The 23,628-nt window shown below is 46.5% G+C and overlaps 1 protein-coding gene across 3 annotated transcripts in view; it reads right to left on the bottom strand.

The window, feature by feature from the left end:
• Nucleotides 1–23,192, bottom strand: part of FMN1 (formin 1) — a 162,918-nt gene extending 139,726 nt beyond the window's left edge. For 2 of the 3 annotated variants that reach the window (XM_083744317.1, XM_083744315.1), the window contains exons 1-2: nt 23,079–23,192; nt 435–2,400 (exon numbers count right to left, since the gene is read on the bottom strand). In XM_083744317.1, coding sequence (XP_083600443.1) covers nt 435–2,280 — 1,846 coding nt within the window. In that variant the 5' untranslated portion in view covers nt 2,281–2,400; nt 23,079–23,192. Of the gene's footprint in view, nt 1–434; nt 2,870–23,078 lie in introns of those variants that run through there. The other variant, XM_083744316.1, reaches the window with a different exon arrangement.
• Nucleotides 23,193–23,628: the final 436 nt, after the last annotated feature.

The following is a 23,628-nucleotide window of genomic DNA, read 5'->3' on the forward strand; positions in this document are numbered from 1 at the left end:
GACACAGTACTATTTTAGTTTTGTGATTCCATTATGCATTTTAAAAAGTGATGTATGGCAGATTGTATTTGAAACATGATAATGCAAGTGTTTTTGTTAATTTGTTTGTTAAATATACAAGAATCAAGAAAAGTCTTCGGCATATTTTGCCTATATTTGAAGGCTTGAAGAAAAAAGTTTACTGTACTGTGAAAATGTAAAAACATGACTGGTCAATTCACTAGTGGAAATAAAAACAAGCAACAGCAAATTTACAAGGTTAATATAACAAATCAACTAAACGTTCTTACCTTACATGCATTTCTATATAGATATACGCTTCCACAGCTTGTCCTTTGCGGGTCTCATAAATTTCAATAGGACTTACACAACAGAAATTCCCAATGATTTTTGGCTTATTCTTGGCATTTAAAAATATTTTAAATATGACTAACCTGGGTGCAGTTTGTGCTGTAGTTGAACACGGTTTTTGTCTTGAAGGGTGCTTTTTTCAAAGTCGTCCTCAACTTGATGTAGCCCTGGTTGTCTCACAGAAAGTCCGGGATGTCCAAATTCAGAAAACCTGAGTTGCAACTGTGCTTCAAAATCTTTGCCCAAGGAGAAATTTGTAGTGGAACGTCTTGAACGGCAATCATCACTAGCGCCAGACTCTTCTTCAGTGTCAAGCATGGGCAATGGAAGTATTCTGTGGTGTAGCTGTGGGCTAGGCAGACTTGAGGATAAAGGAGAAGGAAGAGGTGACATCTGTTTGTATGTATTGGACAGTGGATAGGAATTATTAAAAACATTGCTAATTGCTACTAAGGACGGAGACAGTGGCCTTTTATCTTCCTGTTTAATGATGGTCCTTGCCTGGCAAGTATCGGGGTTCAGATTTATTGGCAGGTGTAAAGACAAATGCTTTTTGTCCTCCTGGGGTACCGTAGCTCTTTTCTCATATACCAAGCCTGCTGGGCTTCTGTCTGCTCTTGTAACAGCCTGTAATCGCTTCCATTCTGCCGTTTCATCTAATCTGTCATACTGTGTAACTTTCAGTAAGGTTTTATTGACGACTCCCGCTAGACTACATGAGTCGTCAATAACATGGTCTTGTTCTCCTTTATGTTGTGGAATATAGCCTTTCTGTTCTTTCTCCTGTTTTACAGTGGCAAAACCAGAACCGACTGATTCTTTGCTCCCCTCACTTGAGGCGTAAGGTACTTCGCAGTATTCCACAGAGGCGCGTCCAATGTTTTGCAGGTAGCATTCAGAGACTTCCGCTTTTGAGACCATTCCAACTTGAGGCTTGCTTTTGCAGTTTCCTGCAATACGCTCATAACCGTGCACCATTTCAGAGGCTGAGGTCTTCTCAAAAGCCTCAGATTCATTGGTTGACGTTCCCTGGAAAGAGGTCCGCGACGGGCTGCTCTGCTGCTCCTGGATCCCTTTAAGGGTGTCCTCTACATCATCTAGCAGACTATGGCTATGTGCAAAACAGTGTCCAAACACATCATTGTCGTACTCAGAGAAAGAAACAGAGAGGTCTGTATCAGACCCCAAAGCCCGGCTGTTCTCAAGCAAATACCACTCTCTCCTTGATCCTTCTGCTAGTTTATTCACATCTGATGATAAATCATCTTTGTCTTCCACCTTCTCCTGACGAGAACATGCAAATGAACTGGAATATTTGGCAGAAAGAAATTTATCATTTCCCAACAACATTGCTTTGCTGTTTAATGCTGCTGGCTCCAAAACGCCAGGTGTCTTCCTTTTCATTTTCTTGTTTATGAAGTCCTCAATGCTCTCTCTCCGTTTGCTGAATCTCCTGGTTTTTTTGTTTTTTGGAGTGGACCTCTTCTCCATAGATCCCGAAAGAGACTCTTGTTGATCCTTGAAACCCTGTCTGCCATCATGGCTATATTTCAGGCTTTCAGAAATGTCTTGCAGCTTCCCTTCCTGGTTCCCCATTTTAACACCTAGAATGTAGCTTGAACTAAGGAGAGTAGCCAACAGCCTCTCCTTCTCAGCATTCAGTTTATACAACTCAGTGAGAATATCCTTAGTAGTTGTTTGCTTGAAGAAGATGTCTCCAATGTTTTCACAGGTCTGCCCTCTTGATCCTACTGCCTCCGAGCCTTCACTCACTCGATAGCAGCGATGATAATGTTTACTGGATTTGTCCAGAGTTACACAGCCCTTGTATGTGAACCCTCTGACTTTCCCCTTTGGGAGATAGAAGCTGACGTAGCAAAGCTCCATAATGGGTCTGTGTAACTGGAGGACAGTATAAGTGCCTTCCATTGTGTTTGTCTAATTATTTAATTTAAATTATGAGGTCAGTATTTCTAACCTTGCATGACACACCATGTGATGCAAGGAAAGTAGAGGAGGCATCTGACTAATCTTCTACAGTAACATTTCCTGTTAAAAAGAAGAAGAAAAGCTTGTCAGAAAGATGTTATCCTCCCCACAATTCTTTAAAAAACAGAACGAAAACAAGTATCTAATCTCCTTCAAAATATAATCCAAAATACCAGCCTGTTACAAGAACTGTGACGCATATGAGTTATTGGTCACATTGCTAGAAAAAACACATACCGTACTTCAAACTTTTAGCGTGTTTCTGAACTATGTTACTATTTTCTTATTGATCTGCTAAACATTAACAAACTGCTTGGCCAATGGAATATGGTTGAAAAGATTTCTCCCAACATAACTTTGTATTTGTACTGTAATAGGACTATAGTTCAGTGGTATCTCTGCATTTAGAAGGTCCCAGTTTCAGTCCTAGACATCTCCAGATCGTGGTCAGAAAGACTTCTGTTTGAAATCCTTGCAAGCTGCTGCAAGCCAAAGTAGATAATACTGAGCAAGATTTGACATAATGTTCCTACATTATGTCATAATGTTCCTTCCGAGAGCCAGTGTGGTGTAGTGGTTAGGAGCGGTAGTCTTGTAATTTGGGGAACCGGGTTCTCGTCTCCGCTCCTCCACATGCAGCTGCTGGGTGACCTTGGGCTAGTCACACTTCTCTGAAGTCTCTCAGCCCCACTCACCTCACAGAGTGTTTGTTGTGGGGGAGGAAGGGAAAGGAGAATGTTAGCCGCTTTGAGACTCCTTAAAGGGAGCGAAAGGCGGGATATCAAAATCCAAACTCTTCTTCTTCTCTTCTACATACTGAATCAGTAAACACTCTAAAATACTAGATTACACTATTGAAAGTACAAATGCTGGTGTAAATATTAGGATGAAATAAAACACATCCAAATAAATTAATAAAAGCAAATAAAACAATTTCAATTTGCATGTAATCCAATTATAATTTTTTATATAATGATAATGATATATATAACATTAACAATATATTAAAAGTTGAGTGTTGCACCTAAGAGTGAATTCAGATGTGTTAGATTTGCTGATTATAATGTCAGAGCTTCCATCCAATTTTCTAATGTTCCTTTCATATTGCAAGACCTGCTGTGTTATGGAACAGTGGGTTTGGGGCTGATATAGACCCATGCTATGCTAAATTTTATTTACCCTAATGGGTATGGTGTGACACAATAGGTAAAGGACCCATGGATGGTTCAGTCAAAGGTGACTATGGGGTTGTGGCGCTCATCTTGCTTCAGGCAGAGGGAGCCAGTGTCCACAGACAGCTTTCCAGGTCATGTGGCCAGCAGGACTAAACCGCTTCTGGCGCAACGGAACACCGTGATGGAAACCAGAGCGCACAGAAACACCATTTACCTACCCACTGCAGCAGTACTTGTTTATCTACTTGCCCTGGCATCTTTTCAAACACCTGGGTTGGCAGGAGCTGGGACAGAGCAACAGGAGCTCACCCCGTCATGCAGATTCGAACTGCTGACCTTCCGATAGGCTAGCCCAAGAGGCTCAGTGGTTTAGACAACAGCGCCACCCACGTCCTCCTGTGACACGGTATCATCACTGGACAACGTCACCACTAACCCCATGAAAACAGCAGGAAAGAACTGTATACTGGTATACTGCCTCAAATCTCATCACTTTACTCCCATGATCATCTGAGTTAAAGGGGCTGCAAATGGATTTTTTCTGGAAAATGTGCATTAAAAATTTGCTGTATTCCATTAGTTTTCTAGAAGTGGTTTTTACTCATATGAAACCTCAATTTTAATGCAGAAATTACCAGCTAGGGAAATGTCAGAAAAAATAGAACAAACTGCCATGTGAACGAAGCCCTAGCAAATGCTATTCTGAGAAGCACTGGGTATCTCTGCTTTGTGCTCAAGAAGAGCACTTTATATGGAACTTTCCTAATACAGAGTTCTGTCCAACAAAGTTGTCCCATTGCAAGGGGTTGAACTAAATGGCCCTTGGGGTTCCTTTCATCTCTACATTTCTATGAACCTATTTTCAGCGCAAGGACTTCTGCCAGCATAGGAGGACTTCCTCTCCCTGTGCTCTCCCAAATCTGTTCTAGATTGTTCCTCCAACTCTCTAGGGCAGATTTTTTTGGGGGGGGAGGTATAGAGATGGGAGGGAGAGGAAGTGCCTCTGTGCACATATAAATAGCATTTCTCCTAAGTGCTCAATGTTATTCATCCATATTAATATCACAGTCCACAAACTGTGAGGGGATACTGTATTCCTAAAGTAGGTTACCAAAGGCCACCGAGTGAGATCTTTGCATAAAACCAAACAGAAGAAGAAGAAGAAGAAGATAGAGCTTAAAATATATAAATTGGAAATTGGCATGACTTACAAAGCTTTTAAGATCAGTTTTATTTAGCACAGAAAACATTTCTTTCTAAATGTGGATTTCAACCAAAACATTTATTGCCTGTTTTTTGCTTTCCAATCTAGTTTGACATACTGTATTATTGATAAGAGTATGATAGATGAGTGTGTACTAGCAGCACTGCGGAAGCTAGGGACACAGTGATTACATTATGGCTCTTTCTAATTTAATTTAACCATGCTACATGCATAATATGCTCAATTCCAGTTCCAGGTCATTTTGGCGTACACTGTTCAATATGCTCTTTCTTTCTCGAGCAACAGCAAAAGCAACAGGCAATTGCTTTTACCATGTACAGTATTTATGAAACATCTGACGAGATCATACATCTCAATAGGATTTTGACAAATGTGATGCAAAAAGATCATGGTTTCCCATTTCCATAATTGTCAGTACTGCTAGTTCGCTGGAAAACTCCTTTGCTTTTCTTCCATATACAAAATTATCTAGATGTGTCTCTGTTTTTTACAACTGCCCAATTTTTCTGTGAAAGTGACAGGAATTTAGGAGCACACCCTATTTAACTGATGCAGTACCTCACACAATCTGGCCAACAGATAATCTGCACTACTTTAATTGGGGAGCCTGTGGCTTTACAAGTGTTCTTGGATCACATATCCCATCATCCCTGACCGCTGGCTGGGACTCATGGGAGTAGAAGTCAAAGAGCATCAGAAATGCCACAGGAAGAGCTCGGTGCTAACTACTTAGGCTGCACAATCTCTAATACAGCTTAAAGTCTAGCCACATGCAATGCCACTGGAGTCGGACAATGTCCAAAATTAAAAGATGTGTAATAAAAATGTAAGTGTTATTTATAAGGGCCATCTTGTGCTGAAGGCTGAGCCTGCGTATAAGCTTGACCAAATCACACGTTCTCCAGATGATTTCACGGTCTATAATATGGAAGCATACAGAAAAACAATTCTTCTCAATACTTAACCCGTGAAGGACAATGATATGTCATGTGGCTAATTCTTGTTGCTTAGGCAGAACAACCAATCAGGGCTTGAAATTCTTGTGGAAACCAATAAGACAATCAAGCATGTTCTTTTCCTGGAGTCTAATACTGCAACTGAAGAAAATTCCTTACAAAATCAATTATCTTCTTCTTGTTATAGCACCCAGACCCCAAAACTATTTCAAGGTACATAGCATAATTTATTCCTCTTGCCCTCCCCCAAATACTGATGTGCTTCCAGATGGGGTAGCACTAGAAGCTGTCATTCAGTGCTCTTCCACTGTAAACTACATAAGGAATTACAATTGCATTCCCACACTTCAAGGGTTATAGGGTTTTGTGTGTGTTTGTGTGTGTGCTTATGTACATTCCACTATTTTCCATTCACACTACTGAGGGAGACACAGCTGTGTGGGTATGGAAGGGGCAGTTCCCCTGACCATACTGTTTTTTTAAAAAATCAATTTGATCAAATTTCAAAAATTATACCAATGTAGTTTTATTTAGGCTCTCTTGTCCACTTGATTTAAATGTTTGGGGGTGTTTTTCTGAAGTCTGGATCCAACCTATTATGTTTGTCCACTCTCTTACATTAACTTACTTGAAATTTATTTAATTACGCATTAAAGCTCTAATGATGCTGGGAGAAGATATTTTATCTGGAGACACCTACTATTATCCTCTCTTTATTTAAAAATATTTATAAACCGCCTTCCCACAAGACAGCATCAAAATAACTAACACGTATGAAACAGCCTTCAAGTTGACATGCAAAATAAAACAATTTGCCGAAAATAAAAACAGAAGAGGTGCCAAGCATTTTTGTTCAAGGAGGCTTTTCCATAGATTGGGTGTCCCCCTGATAACTACCTACCTAGGTTCCATAAGTGGGGAGGTCCAGAGCAGAGCATCATAAGCAAGCCTTCAAAATCCTTCAAAAACTTTAGCTCAGTGGTTCCCAAACTTCCCTCTCCATACACATAAACCACTTGAAAATTCCATAAGGCCTTAGTGGACTGCTTACTAATATTCTTCTGTCTGATGTGGCCATTGTGCTAGATGTTATATGATTTTTAACTGCATTTTTATTTCTTCTTTTATTTCCAATATTGCATTTTATTGTCTTGTATTGCAATTTGATTCCATAGAATTTCAACTATATGTGTTACCGGAATGAAACTAGTGAACCACTGGTTTCCCACCACAGTTTGGTGGTCCTGCTTTAGTGTTTGGCCATTCCAGGCTTTATAGGTCAACGCCAGTGCTTTGGAGATAAAAAATGGGTAAAAGAGAAGAAATACTGGCATTTGAGAGGAAATGCTGTTCTATCACTTTTCCTTTCTTTTGACCAGAATCATTATGGCTCTGGTCAGATATTACTTTTTAAATGTGGTTTTGGGGGAAGTGGGTGTCAGGCTTTTGGATAATATTACGTTGTTCTCATTTACTCTCTTCCCAGCCAACTGCTGGTCTAAGCTTACATCAAAGGATTCCTAGTTTTAATTATTAGAGCAGAACTGTTCAAGGAAGAAGAAATAAAACTTGGCAACCTCAGTCAGAGATCAAAATGGAGCTCCATGCATGCAAAATGCTATATACTTCCACCCTGAGCAGCAAAGCAGACAAGTTGATTTGTGAACCTTGCCCAGCTCATATAAAGCGTCAAAGGGATGACTCAGAACATAAGGCTGGAGATCACCAAGATAAGCCACAATAAATCTGTGTAGCGTCTCAAGTACAGGAAGGATAGGTTTTGAAAACAGAAGCAAAATGAAGCAGAGGACCATGAAAAGCACTGAAAAAGTACAGTGGTACCTCTGGTTAAGAACTTAATACATTCTGGAGGTCCGTTCTTAACCTGAAACTGTTCTTAACCTGAGGTACCACTTTAGCTAATGGGGCCTCCTGCTGCCGCTGCGCCACTGCTGCACGATTTCTGTTCTCATCCTGAAGCAAAGTTCTTAGCCTGAGGTACTATTTCTGGGTTAGCGGAGTCTGTAACCTGAAGCGTATGTAACCTGAAGCATATGTAACCCGAGGTACCACTGTAGTAAGGTTTTTATTCATAGTATTAAAAGCCAGTATTTTCTAGCTGGCAAAACAGTAATACGTTTCGCAGGCAGACTATAAAAAAACTGTTCAAATACTTTAAGACACATCTTCGGATAAAAATCAGTTTCCCATCTTCCTTTATGGCGTACCATGATGATTACAGTGGTACCTTGGGTTACATATGCTTCAGGTTACATACGCTTAAGGTTACAGACTCCGCTAACCCCGAGGTTAAGAACTTTGCTTCAGGATGAGAACAGAAATTGTGCTCTGGTGGCGCGGTGGCAGCAGGAGGCCCCATTAGCTAAAGTGGTGCTTCATGTTAAGAACAGTTTCAGGTTAAGAACAGACCTCTGGAATGAATTAAGTACTTAACCCAAGGTAGCACTGTATATGAAGATGAAACAGTAACATTTCAATAGAAGGAATGCATTAAATACTCAAGTTTTTGGCAAAAGGTTAGCAATCATACCACATGGTAAACAGCTGGCATAAAACCTACACTATTTTGGAAAAGCAACAACACTACTGTGCCAAATTCTTATAAATACTACTTAGATTATGTTGTTTCAATGAAGACCACAGTAACCTGCATTCCCGCCCACCCCCTTTAACCCCATTTTTGGTTACAAAGTTTTGTGTGTGTTAAGGATCAATTGTGCATTGGTTGTTTGCATGTTGCTTTTAACAAGGATACCATCTAGTAATCTATGGCTAGCCTTATGCATGATGCCACAGTCTTTGCTAATACAATTAATTGTATTGACCTTGAGGTCATGACCCAATGGTGCATGTTTAAATTAGCAAAACTTGTTTAGCTTTTTAGTGCCTATTCATTCTGCAGAATCTCTTTTAAGTTAGCGATCTGAAGCCACTGCTCAGTGCAGCTGCTTGCTGTTTAAATTACAATGTTTGAGATTGGTGCAATCAACTTCCATACTTTGAAAAAACACTGTTCTTGCTGTACATGTTCCCTGTGTACAAGACTCTCAGCTGAAACATAATTTATGATCAGGAGGGCTTATGGCTCAAGCCCCATCATATCTGATTCCAGTGGCATTTGACCTTCTAATATCTGGAGATGACCATCTGTCATGGATGCTTTAGTTGAGATTTCTATATTGCAGGGGGTTGGACTAGATGACCCTCGGGGTCCCTTCCAACTCTACAATTCTTTGATTCTATGAGTCTGACAGTATCTACGTTAGAAAATCTTGGTCAAAACAGTAATGCCAAACAGACACACCCTTATAATAAAAAGTGCTTTTCTGGTCATACCTTACTGAAAGACTAGGCAGAAGAGACTTTCAAACCACCTAGCAGTTCTTCAAAATGGGGGTATTTAGAAATGGCTATTTCTAAATGCCTAAGTGCTTATTTAAAATGTCATTGAGATTTATTCCCAAATGAGGCTATGCTGCTTGGGAGAGCACCAGATTGGTGAAGGGCTGCATTAGATGAATAACACACCCTTCACTGTGTATAGCATCACATCTGCTCTATTTAAGCAAAACAGAAAGCTTTTCACAAAACAAAACTCAATAACCCAAGGCTTGATATTATAAAAGATATTACAGCAAAATACATCTACCTACTCTAAACTGCAGGCCCAGAAGCATGGGAAAGATTCAGCTGATCTCAAAGTCCAAAGGGGAAAAAAATTAAAAAATTACCGGTAATTGCAGGGAGAAGGAAACGCCAATAGCCTCGGGATATAGAGGTCTGACACGGAATAGCTATTTAAGAGAAGGGTTCTCCCCCCACCCTCCTCCAAGTTAACAAGCCATACAAAGGACACATTATAGAAATCATGTTCTAACAGCTTATGGATGCCTGTGTTTACAGATTCCCAGGCAGAACAAGCTGCAGGTTCAAGGGTGCCTATGGTAAAATGCCCTTCCAAGGCCCCTCCTTCATCACACTCCTCCCCCTGCCTTACTTAAACAGTGGGACCAAACCTTCTAACCAGCACTGGTGGCTCCCAATGGAAATTCCACAATGCTCCTGATGTAGCAGAGCAACACCACATCAGAGACATGTGGGGAATTCGAATGGTGGCTCTTGACTCAGCTGCAAAGCACAGGAAGGGATACTTGTTCGTAGCTGTCAGGACTGCCGCTAGGTCCCAGCTCACAGAGGACCCACGCCCAGTGGATATTATATACAAAAGTCTTTATTGAAGTTTAGTTTCCATTTCCAAGCTCTGGGCGCGCAGACCCACGTCTTAACGCTAGACCGGCTAAGTCCCCTCTGACTCACTGCTCCACCCACACCAGTTTAAGATTCTAGCCCGGCTCCACCTCTTGCGCTGCTCTTTCCTGCGTTGGGTCCTTCTGCCCTCTGGGGTTCCCTCCTTCCTGGACTCCTCTGACGCGGAGCCTCCTGAGTCTTGCCCCTCCCTCCGGCGGGCTTTAGGACCTGGCTCCCTTCCCGGGCTCCCCGCTGTGCCGCGCTCCTGTACATTTGAACTTGGCGCGCGCGCCCAGCCGGTGACTTTCCTTCTGACCGTTTCCCCGCTTCCTGATGTGGGTGTTGCCAAACCTGACTCCTCTCCTCCCTCTGGTGGTGAGGACACTGGTCCCGACTCCTGGGACTCCCCCTCCCCACTGCGCTCTGGTGGAGACGCTGGTCCTGATCTCCAGCTGCTGCTCAGGGACTCTCCGCTGGCCCCTCCCTCTTGAGGTTTCTCCCTTGGAATCTCCCTTGCTCTGGCCACCGGCGCTCCCTTCTGTGAGTCCTCCGATTCGCTAGAGAGGCTTGTGGAATAACTCTGGCCACTGTCACTGCCTGCGCCCCCCTCGTACTCCTCCTCCTCACTCTCCATTTGCTCCCCCTCCTGTGTCTCTCCTTCTGAACCCCTGACATCCATCCCCCCCTCGAAGCCCCCCCTTCCCCCTCCCCCTCTTCCGGTGCGGGTTCCGGGTGCTCCATTGTTGTAGGGGTGAGTCCAGGATACAGCTCGTCCCCTGAGGCTTGCAACCATCGAGATAAGTCCGGGAAGTCCCCCATGGGCTCGTCGACGACGACCTCCTCCGCTTCCATCTCCTGCACGGTGTGCTCGAAATCTGAGCTCGACCCCAAATCACCCAAGAGCCCTCCTCCCCCTGTTGCTTGATGGGGGTCCACCTCCCAGGGTCCCTTCGGCATGTCTCTGCCCCAGCCCACTTCGGGTTGGTCCTCCCACCAATAAGATCCCCCCGTGCCAAAACCTGAAAGCGATCCCTCCGGGGAGCTGCCTCCCGGAGCCGAGTCCTCAGCTGACGAGAAACCCCGGAAAGTGCTGGCCGAGAGTGTGGGTGTGAACAAACAATCCTCGAAAAAGCCCGCCGGCATAGGCTTGTGCGGGAAAAGTGTGTGGAATTCTTCCTTGAGCAACTGCTCTTCCACTGCGTAATCCGGCACCCACCTGTTGGCGCTGGCCGGGGTGTCCTCTGTGGCGAGAAGATATTCAATCCCGTCCTCCCCCCACCTTGAGTCTACAATCTCAGTGGCTTCATTAAGTGGCTCCCCTTTCGGCGACCCCCCTTTTTTGGGCGCTTCTCTGAGCGGGTCTGGCGCCTTCCCCGGTGCTTGAAACCTGTGGGGCTCTCTGTAGGGCGTGAGCACTGATCTATGAAAGACCGGGTGCATTCTGGAACCCTCCGGGAGTGTCAACCGGAAGGCCACTGGGTTGATCTGCGCCTCTACTTGGTAAGGCCCTAGCTGCTTGTGCCCTAGTTTCTTCTTGGCTAACGATCTGGCTGGAACTGCTTGTGCTGCCAACCAGACCCAGTCTCCCACCTGGATGTCCTCCCCAACCCTCCTGTGTCGATCTGCCTGCACTTTGTAAGCCTGTTTTGCCAACTCCAACTGCCTCCTGAGCTGCTCGTGGATCTCCTGCAACTCCGCTGCCACGTCCTCTGCTCCCTGTGGCTCCCCCTCCCGCACTGTGTCCAAACCCGGGAAGGTTCTGGGATGCCTCCCGTAGTTGGCGAAAAATGGTGTCACCCCCGTGGACCCGTGCTTCGTGTTGTTGTAGGCAAACTCGGCCAACGGTAGATAGTCCACCCAGGTCGATGGCTGCTGGTTCGCGTAGCATCTCAGGTACTGCTGCATGATGGCGTTGACCCTTTCCGCCTGCCCGTTAGTTTGCAGGTGTCTCGCCGACGCCAGGCTGACCTTGACGTTCAGGAATCCCATCAGCTTTTGCCAGAAGTTGGAGATGAACTGGCGCCCCCAGTCGGACAAAATAGACCGTGGTAGGCCGTGCACCTTGAACACGTGGTCTATAAACATCTTAGCGGTCTGCTCGGCCGTGGCCACCTTCGCGCACGGAATGAAGTGGGCCATCTTGGTGAACAGGTCCACTACCACGAGCACTGCCGTCTTGCCCCTCGAGCTGGGTAGATCTGTGACAAAGTCCAGGGCCACCCTCTCCCACGGTACGAACGGTGTCTGTAGCGGTTCCAACAGGCCCGCCGGCGGCTGGTGCACAGGCTTAGCCCTTTGGCAGGTGTCGCACCTATTGACATAGTCCGCGACATCCCCCCGCATCTTAGGCCACCAAAAGTCTCTGGCTACTAAGTCCACCGTCTTCTCCTTGCCGAAGTGCCCCGCGCTGGGCGCGTCGTGCAGCTGTTGCAGGACCTTCGCGCGGAGGCTGTCTCCTGGTACGTAGAGGACTCCCTTGCGTAGGAGCAGGCCGTCGTGCACTTGGAATTCGTCGCCCCTCGCCTTGCCGCTGCACACCTCCTCCATCTTGGCTCGGGCGAACGAGTCCGTTTGCAGCGCGCGGCGCACCACGTCCAGGTCCACCGTGGCTGACGCGCATGCCCACGCCTGTGGTGTGAAAATGTGCTTGGCCGCCGCCGGTGCCTCTGCCTCCAGATACTGCGGTTTTCTGGACAGCGCATCCGCCAAGACGTTGCTGTTTCCTGGGATGTACTCAATTCTGAAGTCGAAATCTGCAAAGAACTCCGCCCAGCGGATGTGTCGATGGTTCAGGAACCTCGCCGTGCGCCAGTACTCCAAGTTCTTATGGTCTGTGCGGACCTGCACCGTGTGCTTGGCTCCGACGAGGAAGTGCCGCCACGCCTTGAAGGCTGCATGTATGGCCAGCAACTCCCTGTCCCAGATGGTGTAGTTCTGCTCCGCTTTGCTGAGTTTTCTGGAGTAGAAAGCGCACGGCCTCCAGTCCCCCTGGTGGTCTTGCTGCAACAGAACGGCTCCCACGGCCCTGTCTGAGGCGTCCGTCTCCACTCTCATGGGCCTGCTGGGATTTACGTGCAGTAGGTTCTCCTCGGAAGCGAAGAGCTGCTTGAGCTTCTGAAAGGACTGCTCCGCCTGCTCCGTCCAGATGAACCTCTTCTTCTTGGAACTGAGGGTGTCGGTGATGGCCGCTGTCTGCATGGCGAAACCCTTGATGAACTTGCGATAAAAGTTGGCAAAACCGACAAACCTCTGTACTTCCTTCCTATTGCGTGGGCTCTTCCAGTCCAGTACTGCACGTAACTTGGCACCGTCCATAGCCAGTCCCTTGTCGGACAGTTTGTAGCCCAATAAATCCACCTCCGTCTTGTCGAACTGGCACTTCTCCAGCTTGGCGTACAGCCTGTGCTCCCGCAGCCTCTGCAGAACTTCCCTAACATCTCTCTCGTGAACTTCCGGCGATTCCGAGAAGATCAGGATGTCGTCCAGGAAGCAGACGCACTTCTTGTAGAGGAGACCCGCCAAGACATGATGCATGAAGGCTTGAAAGCAGTGGGAACCATTTTTTAATCCAAAAGGCATAACTCTGTATTCATAAGTGCCCAGCGGCGTAAACATGGTCGTTTTCCACTCGTCGCCTTCCCGTACGCGAATGAGATTGTACGCTCCGCGCAGATCCAACTTGGTAAAGATGCGACCCTTCCTCACCGTCGCCAGCAGGTCATCGATCTTGGGCATAGGGAAGGCTGAGGGCTTGGTCTTGAGGTTCAAGACGTGGAAATCAACGACCAGCCTCTTCTGGGGCGTATCCCTCTTCTTTACAAAGAACACGGGACTGCCTCCTGCCGCCTTGGACTCCCGGATGAATCCCCGCTTCAGGTTGTGATCTATGAACTCCCTGAGCTCTTGCAATTCATCCTCCGACATGGAGTACAGTTTCCCCGTCGGGAGCGTCGCCCCGGGCAGGAGGTCGATCTTGCAGTCGTAGGGTCTGTGGGGAGGCAGCTTATCCGCCTCTTTCTCGCAGAAGACCTCCAAAAACTCCTTGTATTTGTTAGGCACCGCTTGCAACATGCCCAAGTTCAGCTGTGGTCCATCCTCGTGCCCCTCATCTTCCAAGTCCGCCAGGATGCAGTGTTCTGCGCAGTAAGAGGAGCCGAAGGTCAGTTGCCGCTGGTACCAAGCTAATGCCGGGCTGTGCCTATCCAGCCAACTCATTCCCAACACTATGGGCGCGTCTGACAGGCGGGTGACGTTGAAGCTGATGACCTCACGGTGGTTTCCAATGCGCATCACCATTGGCGGCGTCTGCTGTAGCACTTGCCCTCCCAGTAGCTCCCTGCCGTCCACTGTGCCGACTTTCAGAGGTACCGCCGCTGGCAGAAGGGCTATGCCATGTTGCTGGATGAACTGCATGTCTATAAAGTCTGCATTGCTCCCCGAGTCTATGGTGATGGGAATTTCCACAAGTAGCCCATTGGGGAGCTGAAGGGATGCGGTGAGCTGCACTACTGGTTTGGGTGGGAGGGGGTCGGTGGGCTGTAAGATCCCTGGGGATTGCTTCACTGACTTGTCTGGCTGGTCCCCAGAGACGCCATCTCCAGCCAGACAGTGGAGTTTTCCTGCTGCGACTCCCTCTGCTGAATTGCGTCTGTTACTGTCGCTGCGGCTGCAGTATGCTTGTGAAACCGCTGGGGACACTCTTTTGCCATATGCTGAGCACTGTCGCAGATGTAGCACTTCCTGGTTCCTCTAGGAGGCTTCATCTTGACTGCTCCCGGAGTTAGGGCTCCGACTGTGGAGTGAGCCTTAGCACCACCTATCTCCATCGGCTCCTCTCCCCCTCCCAGCAGAGGCATGGATCGAGCGCGCGCCGCCTCCTTGGGGAAGGGAGGCAGTCCTCTCGCTGGCGTGCGTCCCAAATGCCCTTCCTCCTTGCCCCAAGGGCGTCCTTCCAACCGAACCCCAATGGAGAGTGCCCGTTCCACCACGTCCTTGGTGGTTTGGGGTCTTCCCCCCCTTGCGATCTCGTCTTTCACAGCTCCGCTCAACCCCTCCCAGAACAGGTCTCTGACGGCAGGCGATTATTTCTCCCAGGCTAGCACATTCACCAATGCGAAAAAACGTGAATGATATTGCCTCACAGTGGCTCTACCTTGTCTTAGTCCGTGAATCTCCTTCCTAGCGATATCCACATCAATCTCAGATAAAAAACACGCATCCATCACTTTAATGAAGGCAGCCGCATTTTGGAGGGCTGGATCCTTGTCTCTCCATAGATTGCGCAGCCACGATTTCGCCTCCCCCCGTAAATGCGAAATAATAAATCCCACTCTCTCTTCCTCATTTTTAAAGTCTTTGTCAAGCAGCTGCAGTGCATAAATTACATCTGCTCTGAAGTTAGGATACTCCTGCAGGTCCCCATTGAAGTGAGATACCAGGCTCCCTCCTCTGTTCCCCAGCCCAATCCCTTCTGGTCTGGTGGCCGGTAGCCTCTGTGTACTAAGCACTTCTAACCTGGTTCGCAGATCCTGGCAGGCAGCAGCTGCTTCCTGTTCTTTCTTTCTGGAAGCCGCAATTTCTGCAGTCAACTGCGTCACTGCGTTTTGCAAACTCGCTATCTTCTCTTCGGTAGTCATTTCCCTGTTTTTCGTGAGCTCGCGAAGCACCAATCTTCACCCCTCGCTGCTTTCCCGCACTCCACGAGGTTGCAAAATTGGTGAAAATGGAGAGGGGACTTACTGTCAGGACTGCCGCTAGGTCCCAGCTCACAGAGGACCCACGCCCAGTGGATATTATATACAAAAGTCTTTATTGAAGTTTAGTTTCCATTTCCAAGCTCTGGGCGCGCAGACCCACGTCTTAACGCTAGACCGGCTAAGTCCCCTCTGACTCACTGCTCCACCCACACCAGTTTAAGATTCTAGCCCGGCTCCACCTCTTGCGCTGCTCTTTCCTGCGTTGGGTCCTTCTGCCCTCTGGGGTTCCCTCCTTCCTGGACTCCTCTGACGCGGAGCCTCCTGAGTCTTGCCCCTCCCTCCGGCGGGCTTTAGGACCTGGCTCCCTTCCCGGGCTCCCCGCTGTGCCGCGCTCCTGTACATTTGAACTTGGCGCGCGCGCCCAGCCGGTGACTTTCCTTCTGACCGTTTCCCCGCTTCCTGATGTGGGTGTTGCCAAACCTGACTCCTCTCCTCCCTCTGGTGGTGAGGACACTGGTCCCGACTCCTGGGACTCCCCCTCCCCACTGCGCTCTGGTGGAGACGCTGGTCCTGATCTCCAGCTGCTGCTCAGGGACTCCCCGCTGGCCCCTCCCTCTTGAGGTTTCTCCCTTGGAATCTCCCTTGCTCTGGCCACCGGCGCTCCCTTCTGTGAGTCCTCCGATTCGCTAGAGAGGCTTGTGGAATAACTCTGGCCACTGTCACTGCCTGCGCCCCCCTCGTACTCCTCCTCCTCACTCTCCATTTGCTCCCCCTCCTGTGTCTCTCCTTCTGAACCCCTGACAGTAGCGATCACAGCACCATTTCTGGAATTGTAAACCAAGGGCTTCTTTCAGTGCAAAGCCTGCATCAAGATTTCATTATTATAAGCTGATATTAATAAACTAATGCACTGTAGCTTGCCAGCCAGTGTTGATGATGCATGCTTGCTCAGTGCAATGAAAGAACCAGTGCTGCGTCGAAATGCCTCTGAATGCCAGTAGCTAGGAATCACAAGTGATGTTGCATTCAGATCCTGTTTGTGGGACTTCCCATAAGCATCTGTTTTGGTCACTGTGAGAGCAGGAAGCTGTACCAGATGGGCAATTGGCCTGATCCAGCAGACTCCTTCCTATGTTTTTCTAAAATCTGTTGTCTGCCCCTGCCAGCCCTGTGAAAGGGGCTTTCATTTTTCTGCCTCATTTCCAGGGCACTTTAAAATTTGATTCAAATTTCAATGGGTTGGGAACCTTGAGATTAAGTTATTGTTGCAATGTGGCTGCGGGAAGTGTGTACATTTTTAAAAGAAATTTTTATAGTACCCATTTCTTCAGCACTCTGCAGCCTCCCTAGATGTCGGCGGTTCCTGATTTGAAAAAAGCCCTACAGGAGGAATGGCCTCATGATGGTTTCCCCTGGGCATTAATGGGTGTTCTGGCTGCAGAGTGCGGACCACTAATGAGGTGATTTGACAAATGAAAGAAAGTTCCCTCACAAACACCCCTCAGCGAACTCAAAAATAAGGTATGCACAAAAAAACCCCAAACCTGCGCCCCACCCTTGAGAATTTCATTTTTTTCTCTTTTGAAAATTTTTGAATGCAGTTTCTTTTCTGATTAATTTGTGGGGAATGGTTGTTAAAACATGGGAGAATTTTTCAGCACAGGATTACAAGGAACTAAAATATAGGAAACATTTACTCGAGTAAGGGACTGCGTCTATAATATCAATTCTAGAATTCCTAGAGCTGTTCCTTTCAAAATTTCCTCTTCAGAGAGCTTTTTCCTCATCAAATCATCTGTCAACAAACCTTGTACAGGGCAAAAGAGTCTGAAACACATTCTGCAATGGCACAAAGCGGCACTGATCAGGCCTGTTGGGCACAACCAATGCTGTGTGCCCATCACATGTGCACCCTAGTACACACCCAATATCCCCCTGCAGGCATGTTATGGAGGAACATGGGTAGCAGTGGGCAAGCTCTCTTTCAGGGATGTTCTCTACCATGGCTAATCCTATCACTGAAGAAAGCCTCTGAAAAACTGCAAGGTTCCCTGAAAAATAGTGTCCATGCAATAATATTTTAGATTTGAAATTAGTAGACATTGTGGCATTAACATGACACCATTCTTCTACATTCAGTTGTCACTGTTTCTCCATATGGGAATTTTCATTTTATTATTTCCAGCTTCTCGGTCATTCTTAAAGCCTATTAGGAGGCTACAGATGGTATCTTCAGGGGTGGGGGTGGAGAGAAGAGCCCTCATCACAAGACTGGGTTCCTGGAAGTAGTAGCTGTGTTTTGTTTTGCAAACACAATACACTGTACTAGATTCAATCTCTGAAACTTCACACCTCTGCAAATTTTTTACTCAAAATAATTCTGTGAATGAAGCTGAGAGGTGTTGATTGGCCTGTGGTCAGCCAGTCAGCTTTGTGGTTGTATAGGGAATTGAACCCAGATATTTATACTCCAAGTCCAACTTTCTAACCACAACACCACACTGGTTCAAGCTCAACCGAGACCACCACAAGGGCTGGGGAATTGATATAAAGAGGCACTTTCACTGGCTTACACTCCTCAAGGAGGGCAATGCATCACATCGATCTTTGATTTGTTCTACCTTTTTCATTTTCTGAGTGAAATATTTGTAACTTGCTCTCAGCATTTCAGAGATGGAAATCTTAAAAATCCAGATGCATTTAAATAAAGATCATAAACAAGTTTTGCATTTGCACAGTAAATTATGAAACAGCATAGCTTATTATAAAAAAGTACTTCTAATTATCTAATACATCAATTACTGATTTCCCCCCCTCCAAAAAATACTTTTTAGTTAAGGAAGGGAGTATGTTTTTGACTGGAAATCCTCCCCCCAATGTACTAAGCATCACAGCTTAACTAACCATCAAAAGTAACTTTAAAAAATAAATAGTGGGAGCATTGACTTGGTTGCTTTGAAAGAGGGTTTATTCATATCAATATCTGACAACAACATTGTTAACAAATATCTGGAAGATGTGTTAAAAGCACTACATTCTTGTAACCGGCTGCGCTGAAGAGAATACGTGTGTCTGCTATTGATTTTTACACAGATCTAGGCAAATTATTGTGACATACAAATGCAATTAGCAAGAAGCCTAAAGCCAATAGCTCTACATCATCAGGGATAATGAATTGTAGCAGTCTGAAGGCGCTAACCAAAAATGTACCACTCTAATAACACATACAGCTTCTGTGGTGCTGGTTATATCAAGCTATTCAGAAAGGAAAACTCTGGTGGGAAGCCTTAAAAAAACCCTACCGTACTTGGCCAAACATTGCTATTATGATCATCAGGTCCCAAGGCAGATTACATCAATTTAAAAATCTGTAGTAAAAACAGCTGAACACCAATTCCAGTCACAGGAATAGGGTGTGTCTTGAAAACACACATCTCAGGTATCAAAAGCCAAGGTAAAGAGGTATGTATCCAGCATTTGCCAAAAGCTGTACAGTCGTACCTCGGCTCTCGAACGCCTTGGAAGTCGAACGTTCTGGCTCCCACATGATCGAAAACCGGAAGTGAGTGTTCCGGTTTTCGAACGTTCTTTTGGAAGTCGAACATCTGGCGGTGCTTCTGTGGCTTCTGATTGGCTGCAGGAAGCTCCTGCAGCCAACCAGAAGCCACACCTTGGAGGTCGAACGTTTTGGAAGTCGAATGGACTTCCGGAACGGATTCTGTTCAGCTTCCAAGGTATGACTATATATGGAAGGTGCCAGACGCACCTCTATGAGGAGGGAATTTAACAATTTATAGACTGCCACATAAAATGCTCTCTCCTGAGCCACCATCACTCCAAACCTCAGAGGACAGTGAAACTACCAAGAGGGCCTCCTCTTAACACCTGAGAGGGTCTGTAGCTACAAAGGGCGGGGCTCTCTCAGATATTATACTAGCATGAGGCCCTCTCAGATATTATACTAGCATGAGCCTGGAAATGAACAGGCCAGCAATGCAGCTATTTAGAAGTGGGGTTATAGGAGTTCTAAAGGAAACCTCAGTCAGTAATCTGGCTGCTGCATTTTGGACCAGCGGAAGTTTCAAAGTTGTCTTCAAGGGCAGCCCCACATGGAACACATTGCAATAACCCAATCTGGAAATTACCAGAGCATGGAGTACCATGGCCAAGTCATATCTGTCCAAAAATCTGGAACTCTTTGGGTAAGAATAAATAATTATGTTACAGGACCCCATAGACAGCATGAATTTCAAATAAAGTATGGTAAGTGTTAGTGCAGTTTGACTGCTACGTTGGAAGTCAGGTGAAACAACTACACTATGAAGTCTTTGTGTATATGTATGTACACAGGTATCTATCAAAGGATGTATGACTTCACAAGACTACCCATCCCATACTTCAAACCCTGCTTTGCTATTCTGAGGAGGGCTTGTTGCTATTTTTAAAAAGCTTGGGAGAGGCAAATTTGACATGAGGCAATATTTGCTACTAGTCAAATATAGCTATTTGAATGGATAGCTGCTCTTATCAACAGATTTTAAAATGATGCTGCTATCTAATTCTGTGGGCTTTATGATGTTTTGATATTTTGGGACATTTTATTGTACTGTTTCTATTTCAAGTGTATAAAATTTATTGTTTACATTATAGTGTTTAATTTTGGTGTTGGGTTTTTGCAAAATGCTTTGTGATTTTTTTCCCCTTTATGAAAAGCAGGACACAAATTACTGAATGAACGAATGAATGAATAAATGAATGAATGAGAGAAGCTCAGACCCATTCAGGAGGGCATCTTATCCCAATTTCCCAACAGTTGGCAATGTCATGGGGAGAAGCTGCAGTACCGCCCCCTCCCCCCCCCCGTGTGATCCAAGGCTTCTTAAATTAATTTTGTGGTGTGCCACAGAATGGCTCTGCAGTAGATTGCACACTGCCAAACTAATATGAACAGTGAATCTTAGAGATCCCCAAGACCTACTGCAGGAGGAGATTGACAGTCCTGGGCCAGATGAACCATTACAGCAGCATATCTAATACACAGTCTTCCTAGTTCATTTGAATGATTCAAGTCTACTGCAAAACAGATGGGAAGTGGGTTGCTCCCTTTGGCACATTAAAAAATGTGCAGCATTGAGAAGTATAATCACCGAACTGGGCTGCCAAGGGTATTTTGTAAGCATGAGAAATCTTTCACCTTTCCGTACAAGATGGCACATACCATCACAAGTGGGCAGGCTTGTATCGCAGAAGGCGAACCATCAGGAGTGGGCCTAAACAAATTAGGAGTTTAAAGGTCATCACCAGCACTTTCAAGGGAGAAAAATCTGTCTTTCTCACATTTTCACCCCAGGCAAAGTTCTGCACATACATGTGTAGTGGATGGTTCAATTCATACCAAGGAAGATGGCAGAACAAATGAAGATTCTGGCATTCTTTTAGAATGAATACATATCGATCTGGGATACTAGTTTTGAAATCGTACTTGGGAATGTATTCCATGCTTGGGCTGCTTGTGCACAGCAATGATGGGGGCAAATAGGAACCAAATTCTTCCTTAAGCTTCTCCTGGGGTTCTTGGTCCAGCTTTCCCTCTTGTCCATGCTGCTAGTGGGATAGGCCAGCAGGCTCCACCACAGACCAGGTGCGTTCATTAGAGCTCCTGTATGCACAAGGGCAGTAGTGGGAAACCTAGAGGCCTCCCAATTTGGCCTGTGAGGCGATCTTGACTAAACCACACCCACCTGCCACACACTTCATGTCATATATACGATATCAGGTGGGGTTGTGGGCACTGCCAATCTGAGCTTCCATGGGGCTCCACATGACTTGATGATCATAAGGGCTTGCAAGGGCCTTGTGCACAGTGCTTGACAGCACTCAACAAACATTGCTAGCACCTTATGGAGTGTACCCATGTGGTTTCATTTCAAATCACCACGCAGGGGAAAACAGGACACCTGATGTCATTGTGACATCAGTTGATTGACAAGCAGACAGTCCCCCCACCATCAAACTTGATCACCCGAAAAGTCCTTCCGAGTGTTGCAGCCTGAGTATCTATATCTACAGAAATAGCTAACAATGGGAGTACTGTATCACTCTACAAGGCGACTCACTTCAAACTCGACATTGCTATTTTGCGGGTGGATTATCACGGTTTTTAAAAAGCTTGGGAGTGGTAAATTTGACATGCAGATGAGTAGGAGAGGGAGGCAAATTTGGCAAGAAGAAGAGTGGGAGAGGGAAGTGCTCAACTTCATCCTGGTCCACACATTTTCCCCTTCAAATCCCTCCCCATCCACATATCTTTCCCCCAATGTGTGTTTCCTTTTCTTTTTGATCCCCCTGGATCAAACATTTGATCCCCATTTGTTCATAACATCTAATTAGCACCTGCCCTTCTCTACTTACCGATGTGACATTTTTGACACTCTACATTTTAGGATGCTTTGTTCTGTGAGGCACCTCAGTCTGTTGCTCCACCTTCAACTCTAACCACAGAAGGATGCCACATCATCCCCACTGTTTATATGTTTTTTGGCAAAATCAATAAAGTATAAATGAGCCGGAGACAATCTTGACATACAGCAAGAGAGGCAAAACCAGGAACGCAGTTGCACATGATTCTTCCATCGATGCTCTTTTCACTAGACTCTCTAAAAAGTCCCTTTCCTTATGCTGACTTGCATTGTAGCAAGTACTTTGAACTTGGTTAGATTGGAAAGAGAGAAAAGCAGATAGACAGATATTGATATTTATCTGCTTCTAGTGTATGCACTTCAAAAAAAAATATTCACCAAGTTTCCCCCCCTTCAACTAGTTATTTGCGTGTGTTGCTATATTACACCCAGGGACATGCAAATACTGCCATTCAAAGCAGGGCTGGTCTGCTGCCTGTTTCCCAGTGTGGCTCCCGTAGCACCTTGAGTGTTAATAGACTGCTGGAGAGACTGTAAACATTAATCATGTGCTTTCCGCTCTCTAGCCCACCTAGAGCACGAAGGGGATCCGCAGCCGCTTTAGGGAAGGCAAACTGTGTGCAGCTACCTCTTACCCTCTTCGGGTCCCGCGCTCGGCCAGGCTAGAGCTACAGTGGCAAGTAGGGGAGCCCCTAGTGCAGTTGTAATCGGTGATCCAGGAAGGCACATCATGCATTAGGAAATGCGGCTAATAAGAGCTGCAGCAGAAAGCCGGCGTGATGCAGGAAGGACAGGCGATGGCAGATGTTTGCATTGGGGGGAAAGAAAGGTGCTGACCGTACGGATTTCATCTCTTCCCTGGAGCTGAATGTCGATTTTTGGGGAAGGGAGCAAAGTCTGCTTCCTTCCCTCCATATCTTGGCAAGAGGCGACACTGCAGGGAACTTGGGAAGAGAGAGTTACCCCCACAGACAGACAAATAAAGGGTTGTTATTTACCTTGAGAGAAGTGCAGCCCGCTCCTGGGCTCAGCTATTGCCGCAGGTGCAGAGGAAAAGAGAGGATGCCCAGTCTTGCTTCTGCGGCTGCCTTCTGCTAAACTCACATCCCCCGCCCGCCCTTGGTCCCCCCAGGCAGTCGCTGCTGCTGCTGCTGCTGCCTCACATTGAACTCCCCCTTCCCCCTTAAGACGCGCTCGCCTTCCCGACCCATTCACAACCAAAGCGGCTGTGCGTGTGTGCGGGAGCTTCAACCAAGGGAAAAACTGACAGGGCCGCTGACCAATCTGAAGGCGGAGCAGTCCGCCGGCTTGACTAAGAGGCCAATGGCTCTGCCGCAGAGGACGCCAGACGAACCAATGGTGGGCGGGCGCAGTGGGTGACAGACCCCAGGATAGGGACACAGGCGCCCATAGCAGACTCCAGGAGACGTTTAGGGCCTGTTCAGGAGGTGGTCACCACCCTGACACCACGCCTTCTTGAAAGGTCTCCCAGAGCACCGCATCTTTCTGCTACTCCAGAGAGTATGTTTGTGCAGGATCTTTCTTCAG

This window comes from Podarcis gaigeae (genome assembly GCF_964106915.1).
Source record: "Podarcis gaigeae genome assembly, chromosome: 1".
NCBI lineage: Eukaryota > Metazoa > Chordata > Lepidosauria > Squamata > Lacertidae > Podarcis > Podarcis gaigeae.